General features: G+C 38.9%; 1 protein-coding gene across 3 annotated transcripts in view; it reads right to left on the bottom strand.

Moving 5' to 3' along the window:
• Nucleotides 1–9,233: 9,233 nt before the first annotated feature.
• LOC131544660 (serine/threonine-protein kinase Nek11-like) overlaps nt 9,234–20,823 on the bottom strand; it is a 53,367-nt gene continuing 41,777 nt past the window's right edge. For 2 of the 3 annotated variants that reach the window (XM_058783039.1, XM_058783036.1), the window contains 3 exons: nt 11,793–11,876; nt 11,600–11,654; nt 9,234–11,180 (listed from right to left, as the gene is read on the bottom strand). In XM_058783039.1, coding sequence (XP_058639022.1) covers nt 10,098–11,180; nt 11,600–11,654; nt 11,793–11,876 — 1,222 coding nt within the window. In that variant the 3' untranslated portion in view covers nt 9,234–10,097. The remainder of the gene's footprint in view (nt 11,181–11,599; nt 11,655–11,792; nt 11,877–20,823) is intronic. The other variant, XM_058783037.1, reaches the window with a different exon arrangement.

The following is a 20,823-nucleotide window of genomic DNA, read 5'->3' as shown; positions in this document are numbered from 1 at the left end:
TATTCCTTTAAATAACACCTTAGGCCTACATATAATTATCACAGAAACAAATCCACAGCTGAACCGTGGCAACAAGTAGTGGTGTTTTCGTAATCAGCGTAACGTATTTGAAGGAATCAGCTGAATGGATTAAACTCACTCATTAAGACAGTGACTTGGCGCCACCTAGTGTCTGTTTTAGTTTCATATTAAACGTATCATTTAATTGATTGACATATTGACATATTTCTGCCTTCAAAATTTTAAACATTTTATGCATTTGTAGGCTTATTGCAGTGTAAATGCATTCAGTAATGATGTCTCTGATGGCTTTTGTTGACACTGATTGGATTTTTACTAGTAACAGCCCTTTATTATTTTAACTGAGTTTATCGATTGGAATTAAGAATTTTTTTTTTTTAAATGCCCATAAATTTACAGGTTTGTTTCTGATGCCGTCAATGTTGTTTTTGGTTTTTGGCTACATTAAAAAAATGCAGTTAGCTCAAAAAACTGAGGGCACAGGACAGGCGCCGTTTGGATGAGCATGATGATTGTATGTTCAATGCATGTCGTGTGTGTTTCACTAGCTCCGTTCCCATGGACACCTCTTGTTTGACCTAATTCTGGATATTTCCAGCCTAAGACGTGTGATTAATCCATATCTAAAGCCGTGTCTACACCAAGAGAACCCATTATAATCAGTTGATGCGGTGACTGTCCACACGGGAAGAGGCGCGAGGCGACCAATCTTCTACAGTAACCTCCTTCTATTCTGAATATTGGAAACATGCCTTGTATGCTTTGAAAGTGAAACCTAAAAAAACAGCGTGCATAAGAGAGCGATTGCACGCTTTCGCGAGCTTCAACAAATGCACGCGATCACAGATAGCAGGCTTCCCAGCTGAAACAACCCCCCACATGAAACTGAAATAATAACGGTGATATAAGATTTTGGCCATATCACCCATCTAAGTCATTCATCCCACACTATCAACAGGCGCGTCATGTAGACTACACTTCTTGTACTTCGTTTGGGCACCACAAGGTGTCACTGTGGCCTCAAGCTTACCCCTCGACTACTCTGGCTCGATTGCTTTTCCTGACGTAAAACACGCCCTCCTCATTACCCTACGGACAAAGAAATGTATAAATAAATAAATGTGAAAATAAATAAATGTATAAATAAATAAATGTGGAAATAAATAAATACGTAAATAAATACATAAATGTGAAAATAAATAAAAGTGGAAATAAATAAATGTATAAATAAATAAATGTGGAAAAAAATGAAAAAAAATACATAAGGAAATAAAATTATAAATAATTATTTATTTTTGCTTTTTTACTTTTCTTTGAACATTTATTTATTTATTTATTTATTTATTTATTTTTGCTTTTTTACATTTCTTTGTACATTTATTTATTTATTTCTAATTATGGTAGGATTGGCATTCCATACGGATGACCGATATAAAACAGCAAATAAACCTACGGCGCTAATCTGATTAATAAAGAATACTGAATACATTTTATAACAAACATTAAGACAACGTATTTACTCACCCAACGTGTGGCACATGTTATGATGGCAAATATCGCGATGTGTGCTGAATGAGATTTCTTGAACGTGATTTCATAGCGATACACATCTCATGCCCTTCGCTTCTGTGTACTGACGCCAAAAGTTTCCCATTGAAAGCAATGAAGGTCCAAGTTCGTCGATATAGCGACGCCTAGAGGCACCTTTGGCGTCTTCACAGTGACGCTAAAGGCGCTTGACCATGCTTCGGTTTTTGACGCCTTGGGGGTGAGAATGGATTGGCTGTTTTAGCTTAAAATAATAATAATAAAAGTAATAATATAATCAATAATTATAAATTACAAAATTATAATAGTCTATTTGAAAAAAAAAAAAAGTTATCTGATGATAACTGTCTAGCTACCTGATGCTAACTTGAGGTAATTTTTAAATATAAAGTCCAACTATTTTTATTCAACCAACTAGTTAGAAATTAATTTGATGGAAAAACAAAGGATTTGATGTTCAGAACAGAATAACTACAGTAATTGCCCATTGCCCCCTGGGGCCGTTTTACCCCACACACTATGTTTGAAAAAAAAAAAAAAAATGTCATTCTGAAAAATAAAATTATATTTTTATTAAACGTACATATACTCTCTATCTACAGGCCCTACTGATCTCATATCATATATAACTGTGATATTCTACAAAACAACAAGCTTTAAAACACTTTTTTTCACACTGCTGAAAATTAGATCATTTACTGTGAAATCCGTTTTCTCTCTGGTACATAACCAGTGTAAGCTTCATGGTGAAAACTTCTACATCACTCTTGTCAACACAGTCCATCGTTACAGTAAAAATTTATCTTGACTTTACCCCTATTATCTAAATATAATAATTTTGTGAAATTAATAAATGCATAATTATCGTGAAACCGTGATTATTCCTCAGACAATAATCGTACTAACAAAATCTATAATTGTTGCATCTCTACTCTGTAACTTCCGTCACTTCCTCCATAACCGCCTCCGCCTCTCGGGCCCCCTCTGAAGAAACCTCCTCCACCTCCTCTGTGGGAACCTCTATGGAGCGAATTTTGAGCCAATATTCATCAAACAAATCCAGTGTTTTGCAAATAAACACAATCTGCTTTGCAAAGAAAAACTCGAATTTCAAACAAACGCAAAGTGACGTCAAATGCAGAAATGCTAATTCATGCGTTTATGACCTCAAGGTTAGACTACTGTAATGCTTTATTGGGTGGTTGTTCTGCACGCTTGATCAACAAACTACAGTTGGTCCAAAATGCAGCAGCTAGAGTCCTTACTAGAACCAGGAAGTATGACCATATTAGCCCGGTTCTGTCAACACTGCACTGGCTCCCTATCAAACATCAGATAGATTTTAAAATTTACATTACATTTACATTTTACATTTAGTCATTTTGCAGACACTTTTATCCAAAGCGACTTACAATTTGGGGAATACATAAAGCGATTCATCTTGAAGAGGCAATCCGACAAACGAAGTGCTTGTAACACCAAGTCTCAGGCATTGTTTAAATAAGTACAAGCTAGCAAGGGAAGGAATAAATAAGGAGAAAGAGGTTTTTCTTTATGTGTAGGGTGAAGTCAAGTAGTGTCGAAAGAGATGAGTTTTCAGCTGTTGCTTGAAGATTGACAGGGATCCAGCACTCCGAATATGGGTGGGAAGATCATTCCACCAGCCAGGAATGGTGACCGAGAATGTTCTGGAGAGTGATTTTGAGCCTCTTTGTGATGGTACCACGAGGCGTCGCTCACTAGCAGATCTCAGACTTCTGGAGGGGATGTAGATTCTTAATAGTGAGTGCATGTAGGCGGGTGCTGAGCGTGTGGTTGTTCTATAAGCAAGCATCAGTGTCTTGAACTTGATGCGAGCTGCAATTGGTAGCCAATGCAATGAGATAAGGAGAGGTGTAACATGGGCTCTTTTGGGTTCCTTGAAGACCAGTCGTGCCGCCGCATTCTGAATCATTTGTAGAGGTTTGACTGTGTTTGATGGAAGTCCAGCCAGAAGAGCATTGCAGTAGTCCAGCCTAGAAATGATAAGGGCCTGGACAAGAAGTTGTGCAGCATGCTCCGTCAGAAAGGGCCTGATCTTTCTGATGTTGTGTAGTGCAAACCTGCAAGATCGAGCAGTCTTTGCAATGTGGTCTTTGAAGGTCAGCTGGTCATCAAAGATTACACCAAGATTTCTGACCGAAGTTGATGGGGTAATTGTTGATGAACCTAACTGGATCGTGATGTCATGCTGTAGAGTCAGAGCGGCGGGAAAGACAAGAAGCTCAGTCTTTGCCAGGTTGAGCTGAAGGTGATGTTCTTTCATCCATGCCGAGATGTCCGCCAGGCAACCTGAGATCCTTGCAGCTACCGTTGGATTATCTGGTTGAAAGGAGATAGAGCTGTGTGTCATCAGCATAGCAGTGGTAGGAGAATCCATGTGCCTGTATGATGGGACCCAGTGATGTAGTGTATGTGGAGAAGAGGAGGGGTCCAAGAACCGATCCCTGAGGAACCCCAGTGACCAGTGTATGTGCTTTGGATACCTCCTCCCAGGCCACCCTGAAAGACCTACCAGTGAGATAGGATTCAAACCAGCGGTGGAATTCCAGCGATGCCCAGTGATGAGAGAGTGGAGAGGAGTATCTGATGATTGACAGTGTCAAACGCAGCAGATAGGTCCAGCAGAATGAGGACTGATGATTTGGAATGGGCTTTTGCAATTCGCAGGGCTTCAGTGACCGAGAGAAGCGCTGTCTCAGTTGAATGGCCACTCCTGAAACCTGACTGTTTAGCGTCCAGTTTGTTGTTCTGTGAAAGAAACAATGAGACCTGGTTGAAGACAACACGTTCAAGTGTTTTCGCTATAAATGGAAGGAGAGAGACAGGTCTATAGTTTTCTATAAGAGAAGTGTTTAATGTAGGTTTTTTGAGCAGTGGGGTTACCCGAGCCTGCTTGAACGCAGTGGGGAAGATGCCTGTGAGGAGGGAGGGAGTCCTAAAATCTTGTTAATTACTTATAAATCCCTGAATGGCTTAGCTCCTCAGTACTTGAGCGAGCTCTTATCACATTATAGTCCTCTACGTCCGCTGCGTTCTCAAAACTCTGGCCATTTGATAATACCTAGAATATCAAAATCGACTGCGGGCGGCAGATCCTTTTCCTATTTAGCGCCAAAACTCTGGAACAATCTACCTAACACTGTTCGGGAGGCAGACACACTCTGGCAGTTTAAATCTAGATTAAAGACACATCTCTTTAACCTGGTTTACTGATTGTTAGGCTGCATTATTTAGATCAACCGGAACCAGGAACACTCCCCATAACACAGGATCATAAGAACCATGGCATCTACGCTAATATTTGTCTGTTTCTTTCTTATTCTGTTTCTCAGTCCGTATCCGTTCAGATGGTGGATCAGCACCAAGAGATAATGTCCACTAGGCTTAGTTCACACTGCAGGTCTTAATGCTCAGATCGGATTTTTTGCTGAAATCCAATTTTTTTGCGCTGTTGTTCACATTGTCATTTAAATGCGACTGCCATCAGTCTCATGTGTGAACCGTATACGGCCCTGAAGTGACCGGCATGCGCGGAAGAAGACGTGATGTCAGATGCAGCGCACTGTGTTTAGGGAAATAAAAATGGATGCTGCTCGTGTTAGCGCATGTTTAGCAATTTTTAAGTTAATGTGCAATCGGAGCCTAAATAACGAAGTCATAAGAAGAAGAATATTAAGAAGAAGGAGAGCACAATTTCCTCCAGCGCAGAATTGTGACGTCTGTCGCATTTCAATGATGCAAAAAACGCATGAAATGCGACATGGTCGTTCAGACAGAAGACCCATTGCAAAACATCGGATATGTATCTGATTTAGGACCACATATGAAAGTGGCCTGGGCCTGATTTTAAAAAATCGTATTTGTGCTGTTCATACTGTCATAAGAAAATCAGATATGGGTCACATTTGGGCAAAAAGTCGGATTTGGGCCACTTTAGCCTGCGGTGTGAACCTAGTCCAAGATGAGCCCCAGAGACATGTCCCCAGTGAAGACCTCGACTAAAATACAATAAAACTAAAAATATAACAAAATAACTAAAAATATAATAAAATACCTAACTACATAATACTATTATTGTCAGAAATGGCAACAATATAAAGATAGAAATATAATACATTTAAAATTTTAATTAAAACATAATAATATACAAATATGAAAAAATGAATAAATACATTCTAAAATAATAAATACCGTAGTGTATATATATATATATATATATATATATATATATATATATATGTGTGTGTGTGTGTGCGTGTGTGTGTGTGTGTATACAGGTGCATCTCAATTAATTAGAATGTCGTGGAAAAGTTCATTTATTTCAGTAATTCAACTCAAATTGTGAAACTTGTGTATTAAATAAATTCAGTGCACACAGACTGAAGTAGTTTAAGTCTTTGGTTCTTTTAATTGTGATGATTTTGGCTCACATTTAACAAAAACCCACCAATTCACTATCTCAACAAATTGGAATACTTCATAAGACCAATAAAAAAAAAAAAAAAATTTTTTAGTGAATCGTTGGCCTTCTGGAAAGCATGTTCATTTACTGTATATGTACTCAATACTTGGTAGGGGCTCCTTTTGCTTTAATTACTGCCTCAATCCGGCGTGGCATGGAGGTGATCAGTTTGTGGCACTGCTGAGCTGGTATGGAAGCCCAGGTTTCTTTGACAGTGGCCTTCAGCTCATCTGCATTTTTTGGTCTGTTGTTTCTCATTTTCCTCTTGACAATACCCCATAGATTCTCTATGGGGTTCAGGTCTGGTGAGTTTGCTGGCCAGTCAAGCACACCAACACCATGGTCATTTAACTTTTGGTGCTTTTGGCAGTGTGGGCAGGTGCCAAATCCTGCTGGAAAATGAAATCAGCATCTTTAAAAAGCTGGTCAGCAGAAGGAAGCATGAAGTGCTCCAAAATGTCTTGGTAAACGGGTGCAGTGACTTTGGTTTTCAAAAAACACAATGGACCAACACCAGCAGATGACATTGCACCCCAAATCATCACAGACTGTGGAAACTTAACACTGGACTTCAAGCAACTTGGGCTATGAGCTTCTCCACCCTTCCTCCAGACTCTAGGACCTTGGTTTCCAAATAAAATACAAAACTTGCTCTCATCTGAAAAGAGGACTTTGGACCACTGGGCAACAGTCCAGTTCTTCTTCTCCTTAGCCCAGGTAAGATGCCTCTGACGTTGTCTGTGGTTCAGGAGTGGCTTAACAAGAGGAATATGATGACTGTAGCCAAATTCCTTGACACGTCTGTGTGTAATGGCTCTTGATGCCTTGACCCCAGCCTCAGTCCATTCCTTGTGAAGTTCACCCAAATTCTTGAATCGATTTTGCTTGACAATCCTCATAAGGCTGCGGTTCTCTCGGTTGGTTGTGCATCTTTTTCTTCCACACTTTTTCCTTCCACTCAACTTTCTGTTAACATGCTTGGATACAGCACTCTGTGAACAGCCAGCTTCTTTGGCAATGAATGTTTGTGGCTTACCCTCCTTTGAAGGGTGTCAATGATTGTCTTCTGGACAACTGTCAGATCAGCAATCTTCCCCATGATTGTGTGGCCTAGTGAACCAAACTGAGAGACCATTTTGAAGGCTCAGGAAACCTTTGCCAGTGTTTTGAGATGATTAGCTGATTGGCATGTCACCGTATTCTAGTGAATTGGTGGGTTTTTGTTAAATGTGAGCCAAAATCATCACAATTAAAAGAACGAAACACTTAAACTACTTCAGTCTGTGTGCACTGAATTTATTTAATAAACGAGTTTCACAATTTGAGTTGAATTACTGAAATAAATGAACTTTTCCACGACATTCTAATTAATTGAGATTAATGGAGTATGTGTGTATGTGTGTGTATGTATATGTATGTATATATATATACACAACGTAAATATATTAAATGAATTAAACTAAAAATTTAAATTATAATAAACAAACAAATATATATTATAAAAATAGACCGAGAAACAATAAATGCATTAAACTATACATTACAATTATAGCAAATGAATAAATCACATAAATGGAAAAACTTCAAATAATGTATTAAACACAAATATAACAAATACATTAAATTATGAATTAAAATGCTCCATCGGGACAAGACCACAGGAATCAGATAAGCCCTTTACAAAATCTGACATGGCTGGGGTTGGAATTGAACTGCTGGTTCGTCTGGTCATAGGAGAACTGGCCCCCCGACTAAGCCTGGTTTCTCCCAAGGTTTTTTTCTCCATTCTGTCACAGAGGGAGTTTTGGTTCCTTGCCGCTGTTGCCTCTGGCTTGCTCAGTTGGGGACACTTAATTTCTAACAATTATCGTTGATTTGGTTGCGTAGATACTATTTAAACTAAACTGAGCTAGACAATGACATCTCTGAATTCAATAATGAAATGCCTTTAACTGAAAATTAAGTGTTCAATCTTATCATTATACATTACTGACACTCTATCCTCCAATTTGATACTGTTAAGTGCTTTGACACAATCTGTATTGTTAAAAGCGCTATATAAATAAAGGTGACTTGACGAAGCCGAATCCTTTGGATTTTTTGATTTCTCTGTTTCGGGCCACATGAACGTTGGTGATGAAACCATATTTGGAGAAAGCATCCTCTAGCGACCGTTCTGTGGTATATAAACTCAGCCCGCAGATAAACAGCTTCCCTTCGTCAGACATTCTGAGATGTGGTGTCGTAGTTGCGGGTGAAATGATGTGCGTCTCTAATGTGTTCAGCACTCCAGAGATGCAGAGATGCCGTGCTCCACTTATAAAGCACAATTCACAACCCATACAGAGGTTGCCTATGTGGGTACTACCTTATGCATGGGACTGATTGTGTTTGCCCATGTCTGAACCGTATGGTTTGGCCAATATACCATGAAATAAAGACCCCATAAACACAGCAGTTGTTCCTGTTGCTTGTCTTTATTTATTAAAGTGCCAAAGTTGTGAAATTTGGTACCTATGGATCATCACCAGGCACTTTCTGACCAGGGTTTTCAGTGCAGCCTTTCAGCTACTTGATTTTCTGTTTTGTCCCTTCTTTTTTAAAATAAATTAATTCATTTGCAAGAACATGAGAATCCTATTTTTATTTGCTTCATGTTTATTAAAGACAATTTTTACACAAGTACTTTAATCAAGTGAAATACAAACAAACAAAATATATCAAATTATTTGTAAATTATGCTCATTGTGTCATCATTATGCAAGAACAATTAAGAACACAGTCAAGTAATACAAGAATAATTATTTTCAAAAGTGTACTACAGTAATCTGAAGTAAGAGGAATGTTGCATCTCCAGTTCATATCAGAAAATGAGAATACAGTATTAATTTGGAATACTTCAGATTTTCTAACAGCAATCCATAAAAACTATCCATAAACAAACTTGCAACTCTGTATTAGCCGTGTGAAATCTGAGTACAAAGGTTTGCACAAACAAATTCACAAATTTCACAAACAAATCCATTGATAAAGTAACCGCCCCACCCCACCCGAAAAAAAAAAAAACCCTTATAAACATGAAAAACTTTAAAGGCCTTTACATATATATATATATATTTTTTTTTTTTTTTTTTTAACTTGTGTGTATAAATAGGAATAATCCACACAATTATTAATGAATGAGTCCCAATGTCTTATGTTTAATAGCAAAGTTAAAGGTGCTGTATGTAGGATTTTGACTCTACTAAGGCATAAAAATAGCATAATATGTTTGCAGATATTTAAGAAACATGCTAAATTAACATACTTGTTTATCTGAAAAACAATTCTACAGTCAGTTATTCTCCTTTGAAAATGTGTATTCCGGCCAGGAATGTCTGTGTTTGTTATGGTTTGTGAAACCCGCCCACTGCCAGTTTACCCAATTGTATTTCGGCACCCCGGGTTGCCAGTTGGCGGAAAACACAGCATATTTAATTTCATTCATTGGCATGTGCGCTCCTTCCTGTTGGTGTCGTTAATCTGGCAACCTGCGTGTGCGTCAAGTCTGAGAAGGAGGGGCCGGGTGAAAAAATGTCTCCAATATTTTGAATTTGGACTGCAATACCTAGTTCAACCACTAGGTTCAATGTCAATCCTACATAAGGCAAGCCATTTTACTCAGTGGCCATCTTTGAAACACCTCTTTGCACCCTCAGCTGCAGTGATGCAATAACGTTACCAATTACTGATTGACTCTTTTATTTAGAAGGTGGTACTATTCCACCAGAGTGTGCCATCTTTGTATATTTAAAACCTTTGATATATATATATATATATATATATATATATATATATATATATATATTAGCTGATATTTACAATATAGAATGATTGCAAAAGTTTGACCAAATACGTCACACATCTTCTATTGTTTGACTCAGTACAACATAACCATTTAAACCATTTTCAGCAAAACCCTTTTCTTCACTCAAGCTCCCAGACAAATCTAGGATGTTGCACAAGTCTCTGACTGGTATCATATTTATATGTTTAAACGTTCTAAATCTCTGTATAATTCTCTTTCAGCCCTGGCCAGTTCTATATAGTCGTTTAGGTCCACTTTTGTTTCTTTAATTTCCTTTAAGACATTGCAAAGATCTGTATGTGTTTTCCTCATTTCAGCAATGGACTTGAGTAAGCTTGACTTGACCTTTTTTGGATCATCTACTTTTCCCTGTCTCATCTGGTGAATGTCTATGGAGTCAGTCACTATGAAGACGGTGTCAACAATGACTAGGATTCCACTCAAAACTCCTGTGACTGCAGCAGCTACTGCTGCTGCAGCTCGTCCTGCTCTGGCGGTTTGAGCAGCAATCCTGCCAACATTTGCCAGCAGACCTAGATGCATGAGTTCTGTGGCGCACACTACTGTTCTTTTCTCTACACTGCATGACATTTGCACATTGTCAGAAGAGTCACTGACAAAATCCTTGAATTTTTGTATTACTCTCAGTACCCTTCTCACTGCATTCAGTGAATCGAGAATCGGTGTCACTTCTAAAAAGTTCTGCTTAATTCTTCCAATGTTCTCACGGAGTGATTTTTGTTTGACTAGATTGGTAATGCTGGAAGCAGCACCTGCTACACCACCTGCAACACCAACTCCAACACCAACACCTGTAACAACCAGAGATGCTCCAAGAGTAAAAGGTGCCAAAATCGCACCTACCACTGCAGTGATTCCTCCTGCTGCACCAAACACTGAACCTGACAGAGCCCCTGCTGTGCATTTATGATGAACCTCCTCTAGTGAATTTGTTGTTTTTCCCCACTCTGTAACTAAGGCCTTAAATTTATCATAGTGCTCATTGTAGGTCTCATCAAAGATATTTAAGGACATCATGAACCTTCGTTCCAGTGCTTCTGGAAATCTCTTGCTTCTGTCTACAGCATCTTTTAGGAATGGCTTTGCTAAAATCTCATCAGCTGAAGGTCTGGTTAAAGGGTCACAGCTGAGCATTTCTTTGATTAATTCCTGTAAATCCTGTGAACACACATCTGAGAATTGAAGGGGGAATCCTACATCATGGGAGGCTAGTTGAAAGCGGCGTTTTTTAATATCTGACTGAAAGAAAAAAAACAGTATAAGGAAAATCTGGTTATGATACCATGAAACACTTTGAAGGTGTTGTATACAATTTCTACTTTTTTTCCCCAACTATTTTCTATGTGTAATGACATCCCTAGCAGGGAGTCAAGTCACATTTTCCGTTACATTTTTCGGCAGTTGGGACAGCTGAACATATTTGATATTGTATTTAATAAATATTGTGTTAATATTTCATGTATAAAGTAGTATGAACCAACAATGCACAATATTTTTTTATACTTTTGTCAAGCATTAAGATTTGAAAATAAATGTAGTTCTTGGTTTGTAAATTATAAATCTAACTGAAATGAACCCATTAGTAAAATATTTGTAGTTTGCATTATTTAATGGAGTATTTTTTGAGAAGGAAAAGATAAAAATAAAAAAAAACTCACCCACACATCCAGCATGCAGAGATCATAGAGCACCCATCCCAGTGAACAAATATCACTACAAAATAAATAAATAAAAAGAAAAACAAGAACATTAAGGATAAATTAAAGTGCATTGTTTAGACAGCTAAAGCAGTCAGCATTTCATGTAAAGACTTTGCAAGAAATTTCAATATTTAAACTTTCAAAAGCATACCTTTTGAAAGAATATATGTTCTGATAAACTTCTGGGCTGTGATAGAGCTCTGAACCTGTAACTGCGCTTGCATAAAAATCTCTTCTGAAACAGAAAAATCAATGTAAACTCAAACTGATAAAACTTCAAAAATATCTTAGGGATGAACTGAAACATCAGCTGGAAGAGAAAAAGGCAGAAATACTTGGCAAAAAATGTGAAAGCCAATCACTACTGGCCAAACACCACAGGTGCAAAGGCACCACTTGTATCAATTAGTCTTCTTCTTCTTCTTCTTCTTCTACTCTTGAGTCTAGGGGAGCCAATATAACTGTTTGTGGGAACTTATAAACGTTGGCATGCAGATAGAAGATGGTGTCCACATTAAAGTTTGGAGTCTCCAACCCTCTAGCACCACCAACAGCTCAATTTCACTCATGTTTAGGCTAATAACTTTGAACCATAAATTGTTGAAGCAATTATTTTTTCTCTGATGCCTTGGCTCATGCTGACTCGAATGCATATCAAAATGTAAATTTCTACAAGTAAGGTTTTTTTTTTTTGCAATTTTGAATTATATTCAGTGCCCTCCAATAATTTTGGCACCCTTGGAAAATTTGAGCAAAGGCAGCTGTGAAAATAAATCTGCATTGCTGATCTTTTTGATCTTTCATTCAAAAAATTCACAACAATTCTAACCTTTTTACTAGAGTAAAACAATTGAAAGTGGGGAGAAAATGTTGTCCTAATGCACGGTGAGGAGGAGAGTTTTAGTGGACAAAGACTCCCCAAGGAGTCTGGAGAATTGCAGAGATTAGCTGAGTCTTGGTGTTAGAAAGCCTAAAAAAAAAAAAAAAAAAATCAAACGGCCCCTACTGTACATCATCACATGTTGTTCGGGAGGGTTTCAAGAAAAATTCTCCTCGTTCATCCAAATACATGCATGGCATCATGGATTCTATCAAATACCAACAGATAAAAAATCCAAACCTGACTGCCTCTTTTAGAAATCTTATAATGGGCCGTGCTTGGATCATCCATCAGGACAATAATCCAAAACAAACATCAAAATCAACACAAAAATGGGTCACTGAGCACAAAATGAAGCTTCTGCCATGGCCATCTCAGTCCTCAGACCTGAACCCTATAGAAAATGAGTAGGGTGAACTGAAGAGAAGAAGAACCAACATGGAGCTGTGAATCTGAAGGATCGTTTCGGTTACATATGTAACCCCCGTTCCCTGAAGGAGGGAATGGAGACGTCATGTCGGAACGTACCGACGAATTGGGATCTCACCTGAGAGCCCTATCATCTTCGAGTGTAAACTAAATGAGCCAAAGCATATTGGCGTGCAAGATTTGCGTCTCCTGCTCCGCCCCGCAGCGTGGGTATAAATGCGGAAGCGCTTGCAACGAACATTCAGGTTTTCACTGAGTAGCCAAGCCGGTGACCCGGTGACCCGCAGCGGTACAGCAACTGTGGCGACGGGACGTGACGTCTCCATTCCCTCCTTCAGGGAATGGGGGTTACATACACATCCGAGACTTTCCCTTTCAGTCGGTCACATTCGACATCACGTCAGAACGTATTGACAAATTGGGATCCCTAACAAAGCGCCACTTTTGCCGCCCCTTCCTGCGCCCCTAGTAAGCCATCTGATCCCCCTGTGGCTAATGGGGCGGAAGATAGGATAGGGCTTACGTGGAGATAGTCTATTACTGTTGTTCCTCTTAACCCATACAGTAAGACTATTGGATAACACTGGGAAAGTGTGCCCTTTCCAGGGATGCTGCGGAATCCACATCAGTAGTTATATCCTATACTGTCCATCAATAATGATTTATGAGCGGATTTATGGGCACCCTGTCAGCGTTGATCGACAGGTTGTCCTATGTCAAATGTATACCAGGGTAGATTTCTGACCTGATTTATGGGTATATGACCCCTCTGTCACCCTGACTGTCACGTCACCGGGGTCCTGTCAGCCCTGACTGACATGACAGTAGAGGTTTGTAAATCAAAAGATCTAAACAGATGACATTTGTTGGATTTATGAGTGGATTTACGATTTTTCTTATCACTCACCTGGTGCCGTGGGGGTTTTATGGCGTTCCTTCATGGCCTGTAGCTAACGGTCAGTCTGGAGGTGTTGGGCCTCTTCCTGATTGTGGAAAATTGGCTGAGCAAAGGATGTGTATTGCCACCTTATGTTTGTTTGATCTGTATTTTATATGTTAACGTCTAGACGGGGGCAATCTTCCTGGTTCTGGAAAAAATGACTGAGTAATGGGTGTGTATTGACACCTTAAGAGGATCAAAGTTTGCTTGATCTGTATGCCATATGTTATTGTCTATAGACACCGATTTGTTCCTAGCCTAGAAAGGTGCTACACTCCTCCTACAGAAACAAATAATTTAATGTTATCTGAAATGAATAAAATTAATCATTAATGTTAAGAAATGCTATACACTAAATGTGATTTATACCCTCTCCCTTAGATTGCGTGTTGTGTAAAAAGAGTTGAAATCTCTCATTAATTTCAAAACCTGTTTTTAAACACGAAAATAAAAATAATAAAACAGATGTGACTGTTGATATTTAAAACAGATGAAACTAAATATATATATATATATATATATATATATATATATATATATATATATATATATATATATATATATATATATATATATATATATTATTATTTATTTATGTTTTATTTTTTAAATACCAGGATGATTTTATGTTAACGATATTTCAGACTGGTGTTGTCTCCATTGAGGGGGGAGTATGGTTACACTTGGCACGCCCGTTTTTCGCGGGTGCAGTTCGCCATGTATACAAAATGCTACGTGAGTCTGTTTTTTTTGCATCAACGCTATTCCAAAACACCATTGCAGGCCTGACGCTTTCTTCATCAGCTAAACTGTTTCTACGACTTAAATCAGGACAACATTTTTTTGAGGGGGAAAAATGTCTGGCTCTCCTAACGGTAAGTCTATTTTTAATTAACATACATTGTTTAAATCAAATTTGTTTATTTGTGATCATGGTACGAGTTCCTTACGTTACTTAACAGGCAATATGATGTTCTGTATGCAGAACGACGACGGTTATGAGACAATTGTAAATGAGATCATAGCACTGAACACGGGCGGTATGATTCATCTATTCTATATCTTTATTTATTTATTTGAAAAAAAAAATAATAATAAAAATAAATAAATAAATATATGCGTTTATGATCGTTTCTTACGCTTATTATTCTCGCCGACAGCGCAACCTCAGCAGCCCAGCACCGCATCTGAGGCGAGTGAGATTAGGCCTGACAACGCACCACCACACGGTAAGTTTATTAATAATTTCTATTATGTCATAAAACTAAAGAAATCGTACTTGCACCAGAGTGTTTAAGGGTTTGTAAACCACGCAAATTAAGTGTTGTGTTGTGTTGTGTTTATGGACGTTTCTGTCGCGTTATTCACACAAGCAGGGGAGGACCGTCAGATCCTATCTGAAGCGGGAGAGATTCGAATTGAAAACAGAGGGTCACTCGGTGTGTTTTTTAATCAACATCTAGATTTATAAAAGTTTTCTATTACGTTGTGAAAAAAAAAAATGATGAAAAAAAAATAACTTTTTATGTTTGTTCTAGCGTGTTTAAGACGGCTTGTCAACCGTTACCCACATGACGCAACAAACAGGGCTGGAGAGGGGCAACAGTTAGGACAGAATCTAATTGTGACAGCCCAGGTTCATGCTCCAGTGCAACGATCTACTAATACGACACTGCACGGTATGTATTAATTACAGACATTAGTTATAATATATCTGTACCGTAGCCTTAAAAATAATAATATATAATTCATATTCTTTTGACTCTAGGTCGTGCAAGGAGTTTTGCTAACGCCGTACCACCACCGCCGCATGGTGGTTCTGGTGTGGGTGTGGGTGTTAGGAGGCAAGAAGCGTCATCGAGTTCTCCACGAGTAGACCGGGGTGTGACTGCTAGTGCTGTGCCGGTTCAGGGTCGGCCACAAAAGACTGCAAGACCCCGCAACCATAGTGTGATACCTAACACACCTGAGCGAAAACGTCCAAGATGTAGTGATCATGGCAATTTCCAACCTCAACAAAACACTACAGAAAATCTGCTCCGGCTCATTCAAACTGTTGACGAGATGAAAAAAAACAAATCCATTAGATTGTTAAAATTAATAAACGAAGTGCGATCAAGGTCAGAACCTCCTCCAGAACCAATTTTTAATTTTGAACAGACATGTGAGACATCTGATTCTCCTCCAGAACCATTTTTTGACTTTGAACACTTTGTAAATTACCAACAGACATATGAGGAGACTGATTCTCCTGCAGAACCATTTCTCGAACAATTTGTAAATTCTCAACAGTCCGGAGAGGTTGCAGAAACGCGTCTATACCCCATTTTCGAACGATTTGTAAATCCGCAACAGTCCGGGGAGGGGATAGGTATCCAGTCACATCACACGCTCGACCTTACTCACCCAAGTATGGGTCTCACACATAATGAAATAGAATCACTTGTAAGAGAAGGTGGTAATGTGGCTGGATACACAATAATACCCAGAACTCGGTTCAACGGATTGGAAATCCACAGAATTATAAATCTCAGGGAAATATCTTCTACAGATCTAGCAGACTACACAGTGTTTTTACATGACACGTTTTCTGAAATAGTGGCGTTTTCCAGATTATTAGGTGGAGATGGTAGTTTAATTAACATCAACTTGAGGGGTGCTAGCCTGACATCAGATGTTAATACACTCTTGTCAGCTAAAGATGATTACAGTGTCGATCTCTTTATCAATGACCTTGAAAAAATCATGCAGAGCAACTCTGATGTGCAGTTTGATGAGAGTTTAAATTTAAGAGTGTCTATAGCAAGAAGTAAACACGGTGGTGCTCGTCGAAAAATACAAACGCTTGCCCATGATGAAGTGATTGCTAGAAACAGACTTAATCTGTTCATGCCCTTAAACATCACAGAGGAAAACAATCTTTGTCTTGCAATCTGCTTGACACACTTTCTAAACCCTCAGAAACCACACACAGAGCTACAGTCTGTAGCATCAGCACTGCAGAAGGCTGCTGGATACACTGATCAACGTATGATATCACTTAATGATATTGCACAGTTTGAACGTATGTTGAATATTAAAATAGTGGTATTCTATAGAATGAATGTCGGGGTGTTGGAAAAATATACAAACACAGACGTGCCTCACCTTAAAACAGTGTTTTTGTACCTACACGACAACCATTATTTTATGATTAAAAATCTACGAGCATTTATTGGCACACCATACGTGTGCGAGTATTGTTACCGAGGCTTTACCAACAGGAGAGATCACAGATGCCGATACACCTGTGATGTTTGTAATGCATCTGAATGTCATCTTTACCCCAAAAAAACTAAACATTGTGAGGATTGTCTACGTTACTGCAGATCAGACTATTGTTTTGAGATGCATAAAAAGCCGCCTCCAGGTCAGCAATTTGCACAATGCGATGTTACCAAATATTGTTGTAAATGTAATAGACGTTACCACGTCAGCGTTAACACACCCCTAAACCACACAAATGCCCTGCAGATCAGTGTGTCCAGTGTGGTGAGAGTTTGGTTACCGATGGTGTGCATCAGTGTTTTATCCAGCCGGTTAAGATGGAGAAACCGTTCGAGCGTTATATTTTTTATGATTTTGAAACTCGTTATGAAAACGGTATGCATGTGGCAAATTTTGTATGTGCGATCACATTTGATGGTGAAGAATTCGTAGCTGAAGGTTCTGATTGTGTGGCTCGTCTCATTAAGAAGTTCAGACGGCCTTGCTATCGTAATTTCACATGGATTGCACATAATGCTTCAGGATTTAACAATTTCATTCTTTTGGAATACTTCACTAAGATGGGGATTGCCCCTAAAATTACAATGCAAGGCTGTTGTCTAATCTTAATGTATGATGATGCGTTCAAGCAGAGGTTTATCGATAGTTACAGTTTTATTCCCATGCGCCTAGCCAACACACCTGCTGCGTTTAATCTGACCAATCCTGAGAAGGGATATTTCCCACATAAATTCAACCGCGTCGAAAATGAATCGTATGTAGGACCGTACCCTGCCAGAGATTTTTACGGATATGCTTCTATGTCAAACAAAGATAGAACAGAGTTCGATGAGTGGTACAGTACTGTCTCCGACAAAGTGTTTGATTTTAAAAAAGAACTCGCTATGTATGGAAAAAATGATGTCGTCCTGCTGAAGGAGGTATGTCTGAAGTACCGTGATGAATTCATTCTGTGTACAGGTCTGGATCCATTTAATTACACCACTCTGGCATCCACTTGTATGGCCATCTATAAAACGCACTACCTCCCAAAAGACACAATAGCATTGACACGCAACAACGCGTACATCAGACAGAACAAAACATATTCAAACATCTCAATTGAATGGCTTGAATATATCGGAAAATCACGCGGCGTAGATGTTCAACACGCACTAAATCAAGGTGAGGTGTCATTCGGTAAGTATTATGTGGATGGTTTTTATATCGATGGCACTGTTAAAAAAGCGTTAGAATTTTCAGGTTGTTTTTTCCATGGCTGCGAGCGTTGTTACGACCCGAATGATTTAAACCCGTTATTAAAAGTGCCTTACAGTCTTCTCAAAAGACAGTTTGATGACAAGATTGAAATTTTGCAGAGTGCTTACAATTTACAAACAGAATGTATGTCAGAGTGTCGCTGGAACCGTGCTAAACAATCGGATGCTGACGTGATTGCATTTATGTCCACCTACAAACATCCGGAGCGATTGAAACCTCGCGAAGCATTGTATGGCGGTAGGACGAACTCGTTCAAACTGTACCATAAGATTGATGAAGGGGAGGTCATACGATATACCGATTTTACGAGTTTGTATCCGTATTGCCAGGCAACAAAATCTTTCCCTATAGGACACCCACAAATAATTTTCAAAGATTTTGATAATCTTGAAAATTATTATGGACTTATCAAAGCTACGATGCTACCTCCCCGAAAACTACTTTACCCCCTACTCCCATATCGTGTAAAAAAAATAATAATAATTAACGTTCCCACTATGTAGGTTATGTGCAGAACAGCAGAATCAGACACTACCGTGTATGCACACCGATGAGGAAAGAGCCATCAGTGGTTGCTGGGTAAGCATAGAGGTGCTAAAAGCTATTGAAAAAGGTTATGTTGTAGTGAATGTGGATGAGGTCTGGCATTTTCCCCAGCGATTAGAAACACTGTTCCGTGATTATGTTAAAACATTGTTACAGTTCAAACAGGAGAGCTCTGGGTTTCCAAAAGATGTGGTGACCGACGCCGACAAAGAATCTTACATCAGAGATTACTTTGTGAAAGAAGGGATTCAGCTGAATGCGGACAAGATCGCGTCGAACCCTGCACGTAGGTCTATAATGAAATTGGTCTTAAACTCGCTTTGGGGACGGTACTGCTTTCGTGAAGGTCTACCTACAACCGAAATACTTACAGAACCAGAACAGTTTGCGCAATACATTTTTGGCACAGAGCGCGACATCAGACATTTCTCATTTGTATCAGACACTGTTGCAATTGTTCAGTGGTCTTACGCAGATGGGAAAGCTGCGCCGACTCGTGACATCAATGTCTTTATCGGTGCTTTTACAACAGCCCATGCACGTTTAGAACTCTACGAGCTTATGGATAGGCTGGGGGATAGACTGCTTTATTGTGATACGGACAGTGTTGTCTTTACATCAAAAGAAGGCGAATACGAACCGCCGTTAGGTCCCTATCTTGGTGATCTTACTGATGACGTTGGTCCCGACGACCACATTACCCTGTTTGTTACATCGGGTCCCAAAAGTTATGGGTTTTTAACAGCTAGGGGTAAGGTGTGTATGAAAGTGAAAGGGATTACACTTAATGCTTTAAACTCTGAAGTCATCATGATAGATTCAATGATTGGGCTTGTAGATCATTATGTGGGGAGGCGGGGCGATTTGATTGCATCTAATACATAATGGCGGGGCTGGAACACACCGAAAGAATGTACCTGGTTTCGCAGAGACAGCTGGATAAGCTAAAGACCGGTACCCCACGTGAGTCTATACACCAGGTTGCAGAGAATGATCTTGATACGACCATTAGAGATATACTGCACAGGGGTGATCTGGAGCCGCATGAAAAGGCAAAGATGTACACATCTGTGTTGCAGAGATTTTTAACATTAGCTAAACTAGCGGACAGGGAGACAAACACATTAACATTGACGCTTCCATCATCCAACCATGCTGATAAAGAAGAACCAGCGACGACTACGGGTGTGAGCATCCAAGATGCTTTAGATGTTGTTGTGGATGATGTTTTGAAGAATGTTCCACAGAGGAATGCAAAAAACGTTCGCTACGTTTTGGATAAAATGTCTAAATCCAAAGACATCGCTTCTTGGACCGATTCGGGCGAGTTTGTGTTTAAAGGCAGAGCCGTCCCCGGTTCACACATGCTGGATTTAGTTAAAAGTGTCATGGCACCGCAAAATATTCTTGATGACCGGAGGCCTATTGGATGGAGTGAGTTTCTGGAGGCGTTTGCCACATTAAACATGCCGTATTCAATGGTCCCAAATCACTATGTTAGACATACGATTAACTCTTTTAAAATCAAATCAACACCTCCAATAACCAAATCTTCTAAAAAAAGGAAAAAACAGAGAGTAGACCCAAGTACCCCAACAAGACAATCTAAATATCCTGAAGATGGGATATTCAAATCACACACTCTTGACCATAGCAAGTGGTTAAGTTTTTAATATCTAATTTCTTTACAAAGTGTTCTCATGTTCTCATTATTTTTTATTTTGACTGAGTTATTGACCTTGTTATTAACAACGTTGTATGTAATGCCAAATGTGTTGTGTATAATAAAGTCATAAAATAAATGTTCTTTTTCTTTAGTTTTTATTGAGAAATATTAAACATAAGACATAAACATTTCAC

The sequence above is a fragment of the Onychostoma macrolepis genome, chromosome 07 (assembly GCF_012432095.1).
Source record: "Onychostoma macrolepis isolate SWU-2019 chromosome 07, ASM1243209v1, whole genome shotgun sequence".
Lineage (NCBI taxonomy): Eukaryota > Metazoa > Chordata > Actinopteri > Cypriniformes > Cyprinidae > Onychostoma > Onychostoma macrolepis.
Note: the sequence above shows the minus strand (reverse complement) of the source record. Positions and strands in the feature narration are given on the sequence as shown.